We start from the raw sequence: 18,654 nt of genomic DNA, 5'->3' as shown, positions 1-18,654 counted from the left end.
GGAAGCGCATGAATTTTTTTCCTCTGAAATTTCCCAATCATTGATTTTGTTTGTGCTTTGCAGGCATTTCATGTAGATTGAGTTTGTTACTTTTGCTCGTAGCTGTCCTTGTTCTTAAGGGTCGTACTCCGAAGTGTTCTGGTTTTCTGACACAAATTCAATCTGGAAACAATGGACAAAGGGGGAAGTTATTCAATGAGACTCTAACTTCTTAGAACCTTCCTTAAAAAACTCTGCGACAATCAGTTGTGAAACTCTCAAACGAATTGGATCTTTTGAGCTGATTTAAATGGATAATTTGATATTTGCTTCATGTAGATATCTAGTGTGCAAAGGACTTCGTGGAAACAGTGAGGCTGTCCATGAGCACATGTTCAATGTGAATGTCAGGATCAACAAATTAAAGGCTGGAGCCGTGGAAGACGTCAATGAGGTTTGCTGCATGTACACTTTACCCTTACACTCCCAGAAGTGATTAACGTTTAACTTCTCCTTATAATATCCATACATTATCCAACAAACAAGTAATAAGAATACTCAAACTTATCAGGCAGAAGTTGTTATCCTGAGCTAACACCAAATTCTCATGACCATTTTACAAGGAAATGTCTAGCAGCTAGAGGGGAGAGTTAACAATCAGATCTTGGGAGTTAAAAGGTTAAATGTTATTTTTAAAAGAAGTATGTAGCTTTTACAAACGTGCGAGAGGTTATCAACTTTCTGTAGGAACAAAAAACACGAGAGTTACCGCGAGATAAGTCTTCCACAATTCTTCCAGCTTTTAATTTTGTAATCCGTCCCTCTACTCCCAGTTTCTTCTATGTGAATCCAAAAGAGATGGAGGCTAACTCGATAACCTGGCGGTTTTCTTTGCTTCCGTGCACGAACTATGGAACACTGTTGCCTTTAACTTTTTACATATGTATCCTTTCCTGTTTTTTTTTTTTTTTATGTTAATGTTGTAACTAAAACTTGAGTGCTAAATAAAGTAAAGTTGAAAGTTGAAAGATATTTATGACACTGTATTTCCAAACAAGCACTCCTCTTGAGTAAGTGCCCTCGGCCCCTCTCCTCCCTTTTTAGTGCCATTTTATTTTAAACTTACATGCTTCAACTAGAGCGGAAATTAGTACAGGTTAAAAGTTTTTCCTCCTTCCATTAAGCATCTCTCCTTTCAGCCACAATTTGAAATAAGCGCCTGGGCGGTTATTCGGGGGAATACGGTATTTATATTGTGTTCCTGACTATTTCGGGAGACGATTTTTGATTGCGCGAGGCAGCTTCAAGTGACAGACGCACGTTGAAAGGAGAACAAATAAATTAGATATCACCTTTTACATCAGTTGTTAACACGCACAGTTAAAGAAAAAAGAAAATTTTTACTTTTTTTTTTCTCAAGCAAGTTGAGAGCAATTGGCTATGAATAAAAAAAACATTTTGGCAATGAGAAAAGCTATAAGTTTTTGCAGGTCGTGTAGTAGAGTATGGTCCACTAAACTCACCCAAGAAAGCCTTATCTAGTGGGAGATAAAACTATTTTAAGTGTTAACAACTCATGCTGAAAAAAGAAATGAACATCAAATGACGTTAGGGTGTTATTTGGTTTGTCAGATTGTCCCGTTGCATATTCTGAAGGAACATGAAGAGTTCTCGTCATATATGATTGAATCAAATGAAAGGTATTTGTAATTAGCTATCAACTTTGACATTTCAATGATAACATGAACGCAGCACTGTGACATTAACTGATTGGAAAACGAGACAAAAGCTTCCAGTTCTACTCTCTAATTTGTTTCAGGATTGGGAGGATACAAGCTAACTCACTGAAGAAATTAAGAGCTTATGTACAGGACACGTAAGTTACGAACGTTTGATTTTATTGACCTCGTAATAGTACATATATCTTGTTAGACGTTCTGTTGTGTAGTATCGCTGAGTATTTTTACAAGTTGTGCCGTATTTTGACGAGCCCGTAGGGCGAGTCAAAATACAAATAACGAGTAAAAATACTCAGCGATACTACACAACAAAACGCCTAATAAGGCCCTGTTTACAAGCAGGTAGGGTTACTCTAGTGCTAGGGTTACCCTAGCGGGAGGGTTACCCTAACGCTGCCACATTTCTTCTTTTTTTCATCGACGTGTTTACAAGGCAGCTAGGGTTACCCTAGCACTAGGGTAACCCTAGCTGAGCGCTAGGGTTACCCTAGCGCCAGGGTAACCCTAGCTGCCTTGTAAACGCTCTGCTGGGGATAACTCGCCTACCCGGGACAACTTTTTACTTCTTTCCAGACCCTTTGAACATTGATAACAATGCGTGCGGTTACCAAGCGTAGGTAAGTTGTCCCGGGTGGTAGGGTAACCCTACCTGTGAAATTTTGCTTGTAAACCTGGGCTATCCTTGACCCGCCTGCTAGGGTAACCCTAGCACAAGGGTTACCCTCCTTGCTTGTAAACAGGGCCTAAGTTATTTATTATCCAACACGCCAAACTGTTATTTCAGTGTGGGCGAATTTCGCGGATATTTATTTACGGGGAGTGCGTGACAGAAGTATGTGAAGCGGAACGGAATTGGCGCGTTATCGTGTTGCTGTTTCTATTTTCTTCAATAAATGAAGAAATTTCTAGGTCGTCTTGTTTTTTCTTCGTTCGATTCATCTAATAAACTTGGATGTATATTTGCCAGCCATTCTGACTCTTCGTCGTCGGAAATATGATTCAAATTGTCCGCCATTTTTTTTCGTAACTACAATTCAATTTTTCACTTGCGCGATGCGAGAAAACCTGTTTAACCGGTACTCTAGAGTACAAATACTGCGTGATATTTGTACTCGTCTATGGCGTTATTTGTACTCTACAAAGTGTAGTTGGATAATAAATTTATCTTATTAGACGTTTTGTTGTGTGGTATCGCTGAGTATTTTTACGAGTTGTGCCGTATTTTGACGAGCCCGTAGGGCGAGTCAAAATACAAATAACGAGTAAAAATACTCAGCGATACTACACAACAAAACGTCTAATAAGTTATTTATTATCCAACACGCCAAACTGTTATTTCAGTGCGGGCGAATTTCGCGAATGTTTATTTACGAGGAGTGCGTGACAGAAGTATGCGAAGCGGAACGGAATTGGCGCGTTGTTGTGCTGCTGTTTCTACTTTCTTCATTAAATGAAGAAATTTTCTGGTCGTCAAGCTGTTTTTCTTCGTTCGATTCATCTAATGAATTTGGATCTATATTTGCCAGCCATTCTGACTCTTCGTCGTCGGAAATATGATTCAAATTGTCGGCCATTTGGTTTTTTTTTCGTAACTACAATCCAATTCTTCGCTTGCGCGATGCGAGAAAACCTGTTTAACCGGTACTACAATACACGAGTACAAATACCGCGTGATATTTGTACTCGTCTATGGCGTTATTTGTACTCGTCTATGGCGTTATTTGTACTCGTCTATGGCGTTATTTGTACTCGTCAAGGTGTAGTTGGATAATAAATATACCTTATTAGACGTTTTGTTGTGTAGTATCGCTGAGTATTTTTACGAGTTGTGCCGTATTTTGACGAGTCCGCAGGGCGAGTCAAAATACAAATAATGAGGAAAGATACTCAGCGATACTGCAGAACAAAACGTCTAATAAGTTATTTATTATTCAACACGCCAAACTGTTATGTCAGTGCGGGCGAATTTCGAGATATTTATTTACGAGGAGTGCGTGACAGAAGAAGTATGCGAAGCGGAACGGAATTGGCGCGTTGTGTTGCTGTTTCTATTTTCTTCATTAAATGAAGAAGTTTTCTGGTCGTCAAGCTGTTTTTCTTTTTTCGATTCATCTAATAAACTTGGATCTATATTTACCAGCCATTCTGACTCTTCGTCGTCGGGAATATGATTCAAATTGTCCGCCATTTTTTTTTTTTTTTTTCGTAACTACAATCCAATTCTTCGCTTGCGTGTTGCGAGAAAACCTGTTTAACCGGTACTTTACAATAGACGTGTACAAATACCGCGTGATATTTGTACTCGTCTATGGCGTTATTTGTACTCGTCTGAGTGTAGTTGGATAATAATGGACGTTATTAAGTCTTAGAAAAAGAAAAAAACTCACATATGAGCTACGAGTCCCTGTTGAGATTGCCTCCAGTAGCATAAAATTTAAATTTCACTAACAAATCACAATTCACAAGTTTTTAAAAACAACCGACTTATTCCCACACTTGTGTACAAACTTGCAATTATCAGGGATATCCGCTTGATTTCACAGGGGGGTTACTTTGGGTTCTGCTGGACCCCCTCACCCCCCCACCCCTCTTATCCCCACTCCTCACTCCCTTACCCCCACCCCTCACCCTCCCATCAGACTTGTGGGTTTTTTCCTATTCTGGGTGAGTCCAAATTCTTGCACTACGATTGTGGGTAATCAATCGTTCCTTGTTTCAATAACTGATTTTAATTTGCTTTTTAGAACATTGATGGGTCCTTACGATCAAGGAGTTGTTAAGAAAAGGTGTTTAGAGCAGTGGAAGGTTAGGGAGCTTGTTTACTGCAGCAATCTTGCTTCAACTCCCTTGGTAACCCCGGAAAATGACTTCAAGTCGGCTCATGAAGCAGTCATTGTCCATCTGTATGGTTTTTTTTTTTTTTGAAGATGCACTTCAAAGTGTCTTGTCAGATTCCTTGACCTTTTCTATAATGTACTCCATTTCAGTTCTCAAAATCTCATACTCTTGTACCCTTACAAAGTCACGGTGAAATGACTTTTAAAAACGTTTAGAAAATGTTTTGTTTTGTTTGCTCTATAAACAAAAAATTTCAAACTAAACTTAAACAAAGCAACAAAACTATAACCCTAACCCTGAGCGATCTCTTATCCCGATTCCCCCACCTCACATCCCGCATCCCGACTCCAGACTTGTTTCCCGTCTCTCCAGTCTCCCATCTCCCATACGGACCTCCCTCCCGGTAAATAACGTATAGGTTTTTCTATTTCAGATTCCAGAGCAGGCTCGCGCAGCTCAAAGGATGCCAGATCCTGATATTAAATTTGACGAGCTTTGGAAGGTATTTAAATTATTTTATCTTCGAGGATTTGTTGATTAATCTTGTTCAATTTTTTACACCATGCACTAAATTAGTTTTACATGAAGCAATGATTTTGATCTGTTCCTCCTTTTTCAGGGAATTGACGATGATCATTGCTTTGACTCTGAAGCTACATTGTTAACTTCCCGGAACATCCAAAACCTCAAATGTCTGTACAATTACAAGTGTTTCGTGTCTGGAGGGGGAAGGTTCTTTCTTATGGGCCTCGGGGTAAGTGTCACGTGCGGAATGTCACGCACTCACTCGCCATCGACCTTTGTCACGTAAGGCGTGTCACTAGTAGTCAAATTGACTATGTCTTTTTTTACAGTTTATTTGCAAAGGGGCCACTTAGTTATTTCCTCACCTATTCACTTAAAAATTTCCTTTTTTTTTGAAAATATTTATACATTACTACATTAGTAATTTAAGAAGGAAAATATCTTCCCTCCGATTTTTAACCATTGAAAAACGAGCCTAAGATATGACGTTTAAAGGATGATTTTTTAGGAGATCGCGATGAAACACGGTCGAGAGTATATAAGAAATCTGGTAGATATAAAAAGGCTTATGAAGAAGGAGGATTACTTCTTCAAAAGTGATCGAAATGTTCTTGTTCGCGACTTCAGCTAGTTATCCAGCAAACAGGAGATTAGAGCAGGGATTGTGATCATAACCTAACACTTAATTGTCTTGATTTATTTGCAAGGAAATTTATAGCAACTTGAAAGGAGAATTAGTATTCGGATCATGGTAGTAGCAGGGTTCATGTCCATTCTGACGACAGAAAAAACTCCAAACTACTTTTTGTTCTCAGTTTTTCTCATTATGACCAGAAATTCTCAAAGTTTCTGTGATCATTTTTCTCATACTAATGACTTTTGTTTGGTTTTAGCGAGGTAACATCTACAAATGGGATGGCAAACCAAACTTTAGTAGCTCAATCAGGTGGCACAAGTTGGAAAATTTTCAGCTCGAACTTCCTCGGGATAGTCTGATTGAGGTGGAAGTAGTTCAGGAGCTTCGCGGAGAAGTAAGTTCTGGCAAAGAAATCTCATGAAAAATGTGCACATCGAGTAGGTTGTTTTAGTACTCATTATTTTTATTTTCGGGTCAATAATTATATCTTAGTAGACGTTTTGTTGTATAGTATCGCTTAGTATTTTTACGAGTTGTGCCGTATTTTGACGAGCAAAATACAAATAACGAGTAAATTTACTCGGCGACACTACACAACTAAACGTCCAATGAGAGATTTATTACCCAACACGCCAAATTGTTATTTCAGTGCGGGCGAATTTCGCGGATATTTCTGGAGTACAAATATCGCGTGATATTTGTACTCGTCTCGCGCGTTATTTGTACTCTGCGAAGCACAGTTGGATAATAAAGAGCAATATTTAATTGTTCTGTTGTGACACGAAGTCTACTTTGCTCAAGATAGGTATTGCGTGACAAGTTAGGGATTAGAGAGAGTGTGGGAAGGTACATTTTAACAGAGGCATTTGAGCATAGAATCAGATGTGGCTGTTTTTATCTCTTGTTTTTAGGGCAAAGGACAGAGAAGATCTGCAGCAGTTCATATTGTGGATGCTGTTATTCTTGGGGGCAAAGATGTACGAAGTAAACACTACCATGAGAGGTACACTGAATTTTGGTCAAACTTTGCCTTTTGGTTTTTTGTGATTTATTCGTGAGTGAGAATTCACGCAAGCATGTGCGTTACTCGCATTACATGGCGTATTTTTTTTTAGGGTTGCTGGGTAATATGTAATGACGATTGGTGAGTTTGTTGATGTCCTATTGTTTGCATTGGTTTGTAGAATGGCTATGGCAGGCTTACTTATAAAAGCTGTCACCAAACCAACATGCCCAGCGATGGTTCCTCTGAGGTAAACATTTGATTGACATATTAACAGGCAACGGAGATCATGAAATGATATTTGAAGATGACTCAAAGATCGTATTCCACTCGCCAACTAAGAGACCGAAAATCAATGAACGGCAGTGTGATTATCTTCATCAGCTGTAAAACACGAGGAATTTACTGATTGAACACTTAATTTTGCTTTTCAGGCTCAAACAAGTTTTCCGTCTTGACAGTAGTTCGCTGAAAGAAATATTCTCAAAGTAAGTTTCTTAGCACATTTTGATGAAAAAACTCTCACCACCTTATGCGCGGAATGACAAAAAGTTTAGAATCGGAGGGAAACCTCTGAAAGAGGCATTATGTACTCGATTTTAAAATGTTTTCTGCTGAGACTTACCCTTAAAGGACGAATTGTTGAGTTGAACTAACTTTCACCTCCCGCCTCAGTTTCATCATGGTGGGGTTGCTGGGTTGTTGCTATTTGTTTTCCTCCCCCTCCCCTCCCCTCCCCTCCCCTCCCTGTTTTTGTTAGGTCATGTTCTTGGTGTTTGGTGACGTCTTGTACCGAGACACTGACCATTTCCACCTCTTCCTCTCAGTTCGCTGGCTCGCGAGTCGAACTCGAGACGATCGCGTTCCTCGCGTTAAGAAACTGCATACAGTCGAGAAACCTGCGTGGTTTTTTTTGTCTTTTTTTGTTTTTTTATTTTTGCTTTTAAATTCAGGATCGAGATGAAAGTTGTCAAAGGAATGGGGAGAGAACCGAGGGAGTGCTTTTTGCTGGAAGATGGAAGACATCTTGTCCCTAAAGGAATTTTTTTCATTAAACGTATTCAAGGTATATGATTGTCATTCTGTTCCAATCTTATTCCATCCCAGCCACCATAAAGGCCCATTTCCGCCTCGAGCTCTACATGTGTTGCAAAGTTCACTTCCGCGGCCTTAAAAATAAATTTCGATCACAACCTCCACTTCCGCCACTGAACCACAGTGCTTTTGGAAAACTCCACTTCCCCCCCCCCAAGAGTTTTTCTTCATGGAATTACTCTAGACTACAAGCAGTCCCTCCTTTTCGGCGAAGTCCGTCGCGTGAGTCAGGAAAAAAAAAATAGCGAAAAAAATTGATGTTATCGTACAGCACGAAACTCTGGGAGTGAGGGGCACGAAAAGTAGGTACTGAGCCCCGCCTCCACTATTAAACACGTGTACTATTGATTTTGTTTTCCTTACAGAACCGTGGACTTATGCTCACAGCCGCTCGGCTAAGAGGTTATATTTTTACAACAAAGACACTCATGAGTCCACGTTTGAAAGTCCTAGAGATTCGGTGGCTTCTTTCAAGTAAGTGAACTTCAGTTGTGAGAGCTCTCTCCAGTTTACTAAGCGTAAATCACGTCTGGTAAGCATAGACAGCCTCCGCTATGTTTATTACGTAGAAGTCTGTTACCAATTAATTTTGGTTTTGCTTTGAAATGTGTGATTGGATAAAGGCAGACGCAACTTTTCCAACCAATCAGATGCGAAACTAAAACCGGATGTAATACTTGGTCATACTCGTTTTCCCACTTTCAGTGTAGATGACATGCGCTGGCTTTGAGTTTCTATCGGTGCATTGTAGCGAGATGCTTTAGTGACTAACTCGCACGTAGGCGGGAAGTCGCGCGAGAAAGATCGAAGGAGCTCCCTTCTCGCGCGTCCCTGCGCGAGCTTGTAGACGCGTTTGACAAGCTACTCGCGTGCGCCGCTCTGAATAAAATTGCCAGGTTATTTAGGCGCCTGTAACGCAATTGGAAATGGCTTGAAATCTTTGCTATCTTCTTTATTTTTGTTAAAAAATACACAGATCATCACTCGACACACGGTATTACTGGCCATGGGAAGATGTGGGTACAAGTCAAGATGAAGGACCAAGAGTGGAAAGAAATAACCTCATTGAATTCTTTACCGCTGCACAAAATGAATTCATCCATGGTCCACCGAAGAAGTAAAATCACCAGCTTAGAAAAGGGGTGCGATAAATCTGTTTACAAGGCTGTCTTTATCCTTCTTATCAAAGGAAAATAAGGAAAATACCTTCTAAAAGTGAGGCAGGTGACTGATCACGGGAAATTATCGTGGAGGAAAGACAGTTCAACTTGTGGACACGATTGAAGGAAAAGTAGGATCCGTTTGAGTTGGCCACTCCCCAAGGACTTGGGGAACGGCCGACTATACTCTTCTCTCACTTTTCTCAGTCAGTTGTTGCTTTGCAAACCATAGTAAGATGGAATTGGATCCCAAACAGCACAACCGGTTTGTTTTGCAAAATATGTCCCCTGCGTTACCTAGTGCACTTCTAAAACAGTAATCCTCAAATTGAATGAAATTCCCAAAATGCGTTACCTTAGTATTCGTTTGTGAATTATCTTCTTAAATTCCTAGCTGAATAACGTTACCAAAATTCGTTTGCCACTTTCCCCTAAAATATGTATACTTCGGGTTTGTTTACCATCGCTAACTGAGCGTAAAGGGGGGGACTTGCCAATTAACTTCCAATGTGGTGGGGGGGATTGTAAGATCATATTGGAGAGCCTTAAGATAGGATCAACTAAATTGTATCACGACACAACCAAAATCCTCTGACCACTAACCCCCCCTCCTCTACCATCCCTAAAAACTGCTTATGTTAATGCAAGCCAATCAGATTGGAGCAAAAAATAAACAAGCAAACAAATTGCATTTGTAATTAATCATTCCTTTTATTTGTGGTTTAAAGTTTTATAACAGGTGTAACACTTCTAGGTGTCAATGCAACTTGCTCAATTAAAAGCACCAAACTTCTCTTCTCTTTCTAGAGAATCACAGGTTGTTTCTCCTCAATCAGCATTACATATATGTTTTAATAAACATGATTTTATTTACATGTCAAACCTGCCAGCTGAGGATCTGACAACTTTCAAAAATACCTATTGATTATCTGTTAATGTTTTCATCCAATTATACTTTTGTTTTAAGGCACAATAAACTGAAACTTAGCTCTTTCACTCCCAGGGGGGATCAAGAGAACTTTTTTCTTACTGTTTAAATACTTTTTTAAGCAGAAAGGCAAATAAAAAAAAAAGAAATGTCAATAACAAGATATTGGTTGATTTGACACTACATTCTCAAAGCCAAAATCAAAAGAAATGTATGGCAGATAGTAAAGAGAATTTACTTTTAGATTGTGGGAGTAAAGAGGTTAAGATGGAACCTGCACAAAGTTAAGAAACAAGGTCTTTATGTTAATATGATGAAAAAAACAATAAAAAATATCCTATGTAGGTTTTACCCAAATAACTAAGTAACAAATATACAACATACAATATACTAAGAACTTTTTTTCAGTTATGATACAAATCCACAGCTTCACTGGTTAAAAAAAAAAGACTTATACTAGTAGCTTAAATTTAATAAATTGTCAACCAGCAATAAAATATTCTACAGCTCTCTTAAATCATACTTACAGTACAACTTTTTGTTAGTTATTGTCACAAAACTCTTCCTCTTTAGATGACCTAATGTTTTTCACTTTCCAAGGCAGTTAATTTTAAACAGGGTTACACATTTCATCTTTCATGAGACCTATACATGTATCTTTTCATTAAGCGACCATTTAACATAATCTCATGTAAATTGGGGAGGTGCAGTTGCATCATGGTAAGTGCAGTCTACTCTGGATCAAGCAATATGGCGTCAAACCCTGGCCAAGGACATTGTGTTGTGTTCGTAGGCAAGACACTTTTACTCTTACAGTGCCCTCTCCTCATCCAGGTTTTTAAATGGGTACCAGCAAATTTTATGCAGAGGGGTAACCTTGTGATGGACTAGCATCCCATCCATGGGGGAGTAGAAATACTCCTAGTTGCCTCATGCTATAGAAACCGGAGTTAAGCCCCGGCCTGATGAGCCATTTGGCTCCTAAACAGACTTAGCCTTTATCTTGTACATGCCCTCTTATATTTAAAGCAAATCTCAGGTGGAACTAATTACGAAATTGTTTCTTTTATGATTATTCTAATGCACTATAACTCACATAAAAGAAAGACTGTCAAACTGCTCCAACATATTTCTTAACTGAAATTCCACGAAAGAAAGAACACGAATGACTCCTGTCCTTGCCAAAAAACTTTAACACTTAACAACTTTAAAGTAACTAGAGACATAAGCATTCTATCCCTTCCTCAACTTTTGGTTGTTCATTTTAAAAACAATTAAGATTAAAAACGTTTTTGCCAGTCACCAGTTTTAGTCAGTTTGAATATGGTGCTTTCACTCAATATTATTTGTTCACAATGTCTATTACTGTAGCTTCTTCAGTTTGCCTACTTTTCTTTCAATCCCCATTTGTTATCATGACATGATACAGAATTTAGGTTTGCTCACTCCCTTCAATTTCCTTTGTGCATTTAGAATGTTCCCAAAAATCTCTTTGCAGGGCTTTTTCTAACTGATGAACATTTTGACTACCTGTAAGTTTTGAATAATACAATCCACTTGTTGAGTACTTTCAGGTAGTTTTGTTCAACTGTTAAGTTCTACACTTTTCTTCTGTTCATTTTGCTCACCATTCTGTTGTTTGCCAAGCTCTGTTTCTTTTGGGGTCTTGGCAGGTTTTTCTGAATATTGACTTTGTTCACACTGTTCAGAATTTTCCATTTGTTTTCTCTGATCAGCCTCTTCCTGAGGATTGTTCTCTCTGCACTGTTTATCAATGTCCATTCCATCATAATCATCAGACTGACCATTTTCCACCTGTGCAGTCTGTTCACTAAGTTCTGACAGAACAGCTTCATCTCTCAGCCTCTCATTACTCCCATTGTCTTTCTCAACACTTCCTTTCAGCTGCTGTCCTTTAATTTTCTGGATACAATTGTCCAGATTCTTATTTTTATCTGCATGCATTCGAATGTGCTTCTTTAGTGTATGCTGGTGACGGTAGTTCTTTTTACACACCCAACATGTGTATGGTCTCTCTCCGGTATGAATTCGAATGTGTTGGATCACATTTTTCCTCATTGAAAAGCTCTTCTCACATTGTGGACATTTGTAGGGTTTTTCTCCTGTGTGCATTCTGTAGTGAGCCCTGAGACGTTTTTTACATCCAAATGCTTTCTCACATCGATCACAAGGAAATGGTTTTTCACCTGTGTGAGTTCTTTCATGGATTTTTAGATCAGAGTTCTGTATAAAACTTGACCCACACACCTGACATTTGAAGGGTTTTTCCTCTGAATGGGAGTTTTGATGTCTCTTCAAGCTTGACAGCCTGGAGAACACTTTATCACACTGATCGCACTTGAAAGGCTTTTCATTTTTGTGTGTTCTGATGTGACGACTGAGACTTGATGGTCCTGACAGACACTTATTACATTGAGGACATTTGAATTTATCACCATTCATGAATGTTTCTTCGGGGAGTTCCTCACTTGGGCCTGCCAAATTTGTCATGAGGTGTTCATCATTTGTAACTTCCTCTCTGCCATTAGCCTTTACTGTATTTCCTTCGACTGTTGTGCCTAGTACAGGTTCAGCACATGCAGTTGAGTGTGGATGTTCATCTGTACCACTACTTACATGAACTCCACTGTTTGCTAGTGTTAGCAACAGCAAATGGTCACTATTCAGGGTCTCTACAACAAATTTCTGAATCTTCTGTGAGGAATGAGCCTCTTCATTTCTGGAAGAGAAATGTAAGATTAAAACTTTGACATAAGACTCATCATGCAGTTGTTTACCAGCAGCCCTTTTGTGCACGAACTTGTGATTTTGCCTTATTGTTTGGCCCCGCCTGTTTTCTTAAAAACTGTTATCAGTTTACCACCAAACATCAGGATGCATATTCTCCATACAGTTCTCTATAATTTACATTTCCTAACATGCCCACAAGGAGGATGTGTTTTACAATCAAGAGCTTCTTCAACTGGTGATCCTTTCCTTGATTCTCCTGACCTTAATGTTTGATTGAGGGATGATATTATAAGGAGAAATTAGATGCTAGTCACTAAAAGAGGTTAAATGGTTAATAAAGGATCTTTACAGTAATGCTGTTTCATCATTTTGATCACTATCATTTTCATTGTCATAAATATCATTATCAATAAAGATTGGAAATGCAAAGACAAGCAAAAACCAACGATAAAAACTGACGTTTCGGTGTCATGATGACACCAGAACGTCGGTTTTTATTGTTCGTTTTTGCTTGCCTTTAAATATCATTAATTTAATCAAATACCTGTCTGGGGCCTCAGTGCTCTGTTCCACCACATTAGTTACACTCTGTGTATCCTGTATAGCATCTGATGCTTCACTCTTCTCCCCTTTGTCACTACAAACAACAACAAGTACATTGTATAACCAACCCAAAACACTTCACATGTGCTGTGCTTTACATGCATGAAATGGAAAGGGACATATGCAGCACTATTGTGAATACTGGTGGGAGATGCAGTGACCTTATGCTCAGTGCACTGGACTTCACGTTGAGAGGTCCTAGTTCAAGGTGTAGCCAGGTCAATGTGTCTTGTTCTTGGGCAAAACACTTCACTCTCACAGTGCCTCTTGCCACCCAGGAGTACAAATGTATAACAGCATATTGCCCGGGATGCTTTATGAAATGCTAGGGGGTAGCCTTGCAATAGACCAGCATCCCATCAATGGGGGGGGGGGGTGGGGTGAGACCAGGGTGAGCACCAGCTGAGTGGGGGTCAGTAGGCTCCAATACAGACTTTATTGAATATGCTAAATTAAAGTTACATGGAGAAATTTAAAAAAAAAAAAGCATGGTGAATTCTTGTGGTACAGTTGAATACATAAAATTGAGTACTTACCTGTTTACAGCAGGTACACCGTCAGACTTTTTGTCAACTTTCTTCCTGTTTGAAAGAATTACATCATTTCAATATAGCTGTATATGGGACATGTATTGATTTAACTTTCATATTTCTGTGCTTTCCAGTTACACATATTCCAGGTGTGAGATTTATCTACCTGTGGATAATTACCATAAAGGGCATATGGTGGAAATGGATTGCTCCAACCTTTTAGGAGCACAGCTCTGCTTACAATGGCTACCTTAAAAAATTTCACTACTTCCTTGCAAAAAGAAAATTCTACAAATTCCCAGGTTTAAACCTCACAATTCTTCTGTCTGTTACACATGCACATGACAGAGAAGATACGGTAAGTTCCACTTTCAACTAATATGTTTATCTTTCTGGTCATCTGTTTGCTATGCGATGAGTTTGCGTAATGGTAAGATATCACATGTAAATCACCGCTGTTCCAAGCTCAAAGTTTTTCAAAGTGGCCACTTAGCCACCAAAAATTTCAATACAGTGGCCGAAAAAAATTTTTTTCAACCAAGGCTAGCAATGATTGCTGAAAATATAGAAACCATAATTTTTTCTAGAGCCAGCCAGAATGGTTGCAGCTTGGAGTGCTGACTTCTGGGAATTCAAGGTTGGACCCCAAACTTTTCTTTTCATTACCTGAATACACTGGGGTTCTTTGGCACTGACTTGGTTCCTTTTTTCTTTCTAGGCCATGCTACATCTGACTGTCCATCTCCCCCTTCATCACTAAACCAAAAATAAACAAACATGAAATGAGAGCCATCAAATCAATCATTTCATACAGTGTACATCAGTATATCTGTTGTGGTTCAGTTCTGTCTTGGTCCAAATTTAAATTTGTGAATGTGAGGTTTTGTCATGGATTACAATAACTTAAGTTAACATGAGGGCCAGAGATTGTCCAGAGTGATTTTATGTTTCAGAAATAAACACATTCCTTGAGTGTCTCTTTGAACCCAAGTGAGGCATAACTGCCGCAGCTTATCCTGTGCTCCACAATATAAAGAGCAGGGTTCTTGCACCTTTTTAGGACCCAATTCAAGGACTTTTTAGGTCATTTTCAAGGAACTTGGCTCTCAAATTCACAGGTCTTTTGCATTAGATAGGAGCTAATAGAAATAAAAAACACTGCTCTTCATGGTTAAAAGTAACAGATAGAAGCACACTCATGTCTTTATAAAGTACAAAATATATATAAATCATGCGTCAAACATCATAATTGGTCACAGGATTTGAAAGGAAAACTCATTTTCACAATTTGTGCTAGAAACTTACACTTTCAACACCAGATACAACAGAAAACCTTGACTTTGATTCATCTGCACTTATTTTCAAGGGCTTTTCAGAAATTTTCAAGGACCTGAGTCTAAATTCACACATTTACACCCTTAGGATGGAATGCTAGTCTATGGCAGTTGACTCCCTAGCATTTTATCATGTTACTCTTTACAATTCAGTGATACACATTTCTACCCTTGGGTAAAGAGAGGCACTGTAAGAGGAAAGCATCTTGCATAGGGACAAAACACAGGGACCTGGGCAGTGCTTGGACCTGTAACTCACAGTCTATAATTCAGTGTATTAAACACCAGGGCCCAGTTGTATAAAGGGCAGATAAAGCCATTCAGAGGGAGGGCTCGAATTTAATTTTTGGATCACTAACCCTTCGGGTTAGTAGACATCTTTTTTACTAACCGAGTTATCAAGTTTGGTATCCAAGCTCACAAGTTACGATATCTCAAATATTAAACATTTTGATAATAACATCTACAACAAATAAAAGGAAAGCTGAAATTACATGGTAACCTTAAAAATGCTGACAATTATGCACCTATTTTATTTCGTTCTCGTTTACCATGATTAGTCAAGAACAGTACACCTACAGCACATTCTCTAAAAAGAGTTCAAGTTGATTAAACAACTTGAGTATTCTAAGTATTCCTCTGAGAGGCGGGTCTACGTGCTCTTTGTCCTGAGGTCTACCAATGTTTAAATATGTTAGAAAATTTTACTAACCATGTCGGGTTAGTTGGACACATTTTTAGTAACCAAAGGTCGAAAATTACTAACCATTGGTTAATGGGTTACCATTAATTTCAAGCCCAGGGCCCAGTTGTTCAAAGGTCGATTAGCACTAACCCAGGGTTAAATTTTAATCTAGGTTTCTAAATTTCTCTGATCAAAAGCCGTTTTGGGATAGTTTTTCTAATTCTTTCTAGGACATTCAATCATCAAATTGTAGACAAGTGGAATTAAACTGAATTTTCTTTTAGAGCTTTCGGATCTGAAATCAAATTTCACACTAACACTGGGTTATCTTAATCCAGCTTTGAACAACCCAGCCCTGGAGGATAAGTGACTGCAAAACGTACTGCACTATCCACTGGACAGATTATCTGGTGGATAGCATAATCCAACCTTCAAACAACCAGTGCCAGGTCACCACAACTCCCTCCCTTTCTTTACAATGAACAGGAAATTTCAGTTGAGAGATGAAATTTGATGTATAGACAAAATATAATAACATATATATGGCACAGTTCGTGAAGTTCGATTAATTCAATAACCAGAATGCTCAGCTGATAGAAGTGCTATAGTAGAACTTAAGGATGCATGGAAAAAAGCTTACCTTAATTTTGTAAAATTTGGTCTCACTGTGTGAAGTTGCAAATGCTTTTTGAGTGTGTGTTGGTGACGAAAGTTTTTCTTACACACTTCACAAGTGTAGGGTCTCTCTCCAGTATGAATCCGAATATGTTGAATCACATTTTTCCTCATTGAAAAGCTCTTCTCACATTGTGGACATTTGTAGGGTTTTTCTCCTGTGTGCATCCTGTAGTGAGCCCTGAGCCGTTTCTTGCATCCAAATGCTTTCTCGCATCGATCACACGAAAATGGTTTTTCACCTGTGTGAGTTCTTTCATGGATTTTCAGATCAGAGTTCTGGATAAAACTTGATCCGCATACTTGACACTTAAAAGGTTTCTCTGCGGCATGGGAGTTTTGATGTCTCTTCAAGCTTGACAATCTGGAGAAAACTTTATCACACTCATCACATTTAAATGGCTTTATGTTGCTGTGGGTTTTAATGTGTCGGCTTAGACTGGAAGCTCCTGAGAACATCTTGTCACACTGTTCACATTTGAACTGCTTGTCGCCCACAGTGTTAACTTTATATGAGCTACTTCCTTCAGCAGTTTCAGCCAATGAAGTACTATCATCTGGAACAAGTATTCCAGCTTCTTCTGCTATCATCACAGTTTCCACTTCAACAGCAGTGGAAACATTCTCAGATTCACTGCAACTCTTGTCAATACCACTCTCAGGATTGGATGACAATATTAAGAGCTCCAAATGTTCAGCATTAACAGTATCCATGGGTGTCAGTTGAAACTTCTGTAAATCAAGGACCACTCCATTCCTAAAGGATGAAAAAGTCCAAAGGTTGCTGCATCTCCCAGAATATAAATGAAAATTGGAACACAAATTTTAATTCAAGTTGTAAATTAATTAATGCCTAATTCTTCTAACCCTAGCCCTAGCACCTTCTACTTCACCAGAGATTCTTTTAAGAACATGAATGAAGTTTTTTTTTTTAATTATATCTCTCAGTTAGCATGTGTGCTATGACTGGTCAATTCAGTGGGCAATATTTCACTGTAGAGCCCACTAGATGCAAAATTTCGTTTGAATTGAACACTTCCCTCTCCATTTAACCCTTTACAGCCTAACATCAGTATGCATATTCTCCATACTGTTCTCTATACATTCCCTAGGTGCTGACAAGGAGAATTTGTATATCAATCATGAGCTTCCTTATGAACTGATGATTTCCTTGCGTTTGATTCAAGAGTGATTTTGTGTGGAGAAATTGGATGCTAGTCACTCTTAAGGGTCAAAAGGTACCAAGAGGTATAATAAATATGTTACTGATGCAGTTTTCTCAGTCTGTACTCTAAATTACAGAACCTCACTTTTTTTCCCACTTACATATATGGCCCAAGCACAACACTTAAAGTGAGGACTGAGAACTTTGTTAGCAATAGATATTTCTATTCCCTTTTAAAAATTTCTATTGTTATATCAATGGCAATCAAGTAAATTATCAAGGTTGGGAATACAATATTTATTGTTTTATCCATTGTTGTCACTACACATGTGACAAAATACTTGCTGGGTTGTAATTTTATTTTCACTTTGTGGCAAAAGAAAGACGTGCATTATTTATGTAGCACAGTGCGTTAACTATTCCGAAGTATAAACTTTATCACTGTGTTTCAGTCTTAGTACTTTTAAGCTTGAAGAAAAACTCCTAAGATAGTAAAAACTTTAGGAAGTCGTAAATAACATTCATGTGAACAAAACTTCAGTCATCTGTAGACCATTCTACCATGACTAAGTTACTTTAGAAACCTTGGATTCTACTTCAGCTGACAGAATAAAATCGATGAATTATTACATATATTTTCTGCATCACTTTGTAAATTGTCGTTGTTATCTTCCTATTCTGGCGCAGAAACACTCTAAAAAATGTTTAGAAACAAAAGACAGGCAGCCTTAGCCACCAGAATGTAATTTAATCTCGTGATCTTCGCTAAAGGTTTGAGAAATCCGACAACACTATGGCAAACTTCGTACTTTTTCTTTCATTTCCCCTTTCTAGCAAAACCGATTTTAGCCCTGCTGTAAGGATAAAGGGATTCTGTAGCTTGCAATAAACAGTCACAAATTGTTCATTGTGTAGAAAGGAACAAAACTTACCCACTTTGAGATAACCCGCCCAGTTCGCTTGCCGCCATTTTCCTTTCATACGACATCTATCCCAGAGTTCCAACG

The 18,654-nt window shown here is 38.6% G+C and overlaps 2 protein-coding genes across 4 annotated transcripts in view; one reads left to right on the top strand and one right to left on the bottom strand.

The window, feature by feature from the left end:
• Positions 1–10,426, top strand: part of LOC111336909 (cap-specific mRNA (nucleoside-2'-O-)-methyltransferase 1) — a 23,204-nt gene extending 12,778 nt beyond the window's left edge. For all 3 annotated transcript variants that reach the window (XM_088745408.1, XM_022943080.2, XM_088745409.1), the window contains 13 exons: positions 319–433; positions 1,612–1,679; positions 1,799–1,855; positions 4,463–4,523; positions 4,990–5,058; positions 5,176–5,310; positions 5,975–6,112; positions 6,630–6,721; positions 6,903–6,971; positions 7,156–7,209; positions 7,675–7,787; positions 8,182–8,290; positions 8,793–10,426. In XM_088745408.1, the coding sequence (XP_088601534.1) occupies positions 319–433; positions 1,612–1,679; positions 1,799–1,855; positions 4,463–4,523; positions 4,990–5,058; positions 5,176–5,310; positions 5,975–6,112; positions 6,630–6,721; positions 6,903–6,971; positions 7,156–7,209; positions 7,675–7,787; positions 8,182–8,290; positions 8,793–8,937 (1,225 nt within the window). In that variant the 3' untranslated portion in view covers positions 8,938–10,426. The remainder of the gene's footprint in view (positions 1–318; positions 434–1,611; positions 1,680–1,798; positions 1,856–4,462; positions 4,524–4,989; positions 5,059–5,175; positions 5,311–5,974; positions 6,113–6,629; positions 6,722–6,902; positions 6,972–7,155; positions 7,210–7,674; positions 7,788–8,181; positions 8,291–8,792) is intronic.
• On the bottom strand, positions 9,496–18,654 carry LOC111336900 (uncharacterized). The gene is made up of 6 exons (XM_088745411.1): positions 18,580–18,654; positions 16,448–17,239; positions 14,455–14,544; positions 13,795–13,839; positions 13,200–13,292; positions 9,496–12,644 (listed from the first exon to the last, which is right to left on the bottom strand). Exons 1-6 carry the CDS (start codon positions 18,633–18,635, stop codon positions 11,489–11,491), a joined length of 2,232 nt encoding a protein of 743 aa, XP_088601537.1. The 5' UTR covers positions 18,636–18,654; the 3' UTR covers positions 9,496–11,488.

The sequence above is a fragment of the Stylophora pistillata genome, chromosome 14, assembly GCF_964205215.1.
Source record: "Stylophora pistillata chromosome 14, jaStyPist1.2, whole genome shotgun sequence".
Classification (NCBI taxonomy): Eukaryota; Metazoa; Cnidaria; class Anthozoa; order Scleractinia; family Pocilloporidae; genus Stylophora; species Stylophora pistillata.
Note: the sequence above shows the minus strand (reverse complement) of the source record. Positions and strands in the feature narration are given on the sequence as shown.

Bases quoted from the DNA above. Each gene is read 5' to 3' on its own strand.
- LOC111336900 (XM_088745411.1), bottom strand. From the start codon at position 18,635: ATGTCGTATGAAAGGAAAATGGCGGCAAGCGAACTGGGCGGGTTATCT. The intron at 13,293-13,794 runs GTAAGTACTCAA...TGTTGTTTGTAG, and splicing joins GGTGTACCTGCTGTAAACAG to TGACAAAGGGGAGAAGAGTG. The intron at 12,645-13,199 runs GTATTTGATTAA...TTTCTCTTCCAG, and splicing joins AGCACTGAGGCCCCAGACAG to AAATGAAGAGGCTCATTCCT.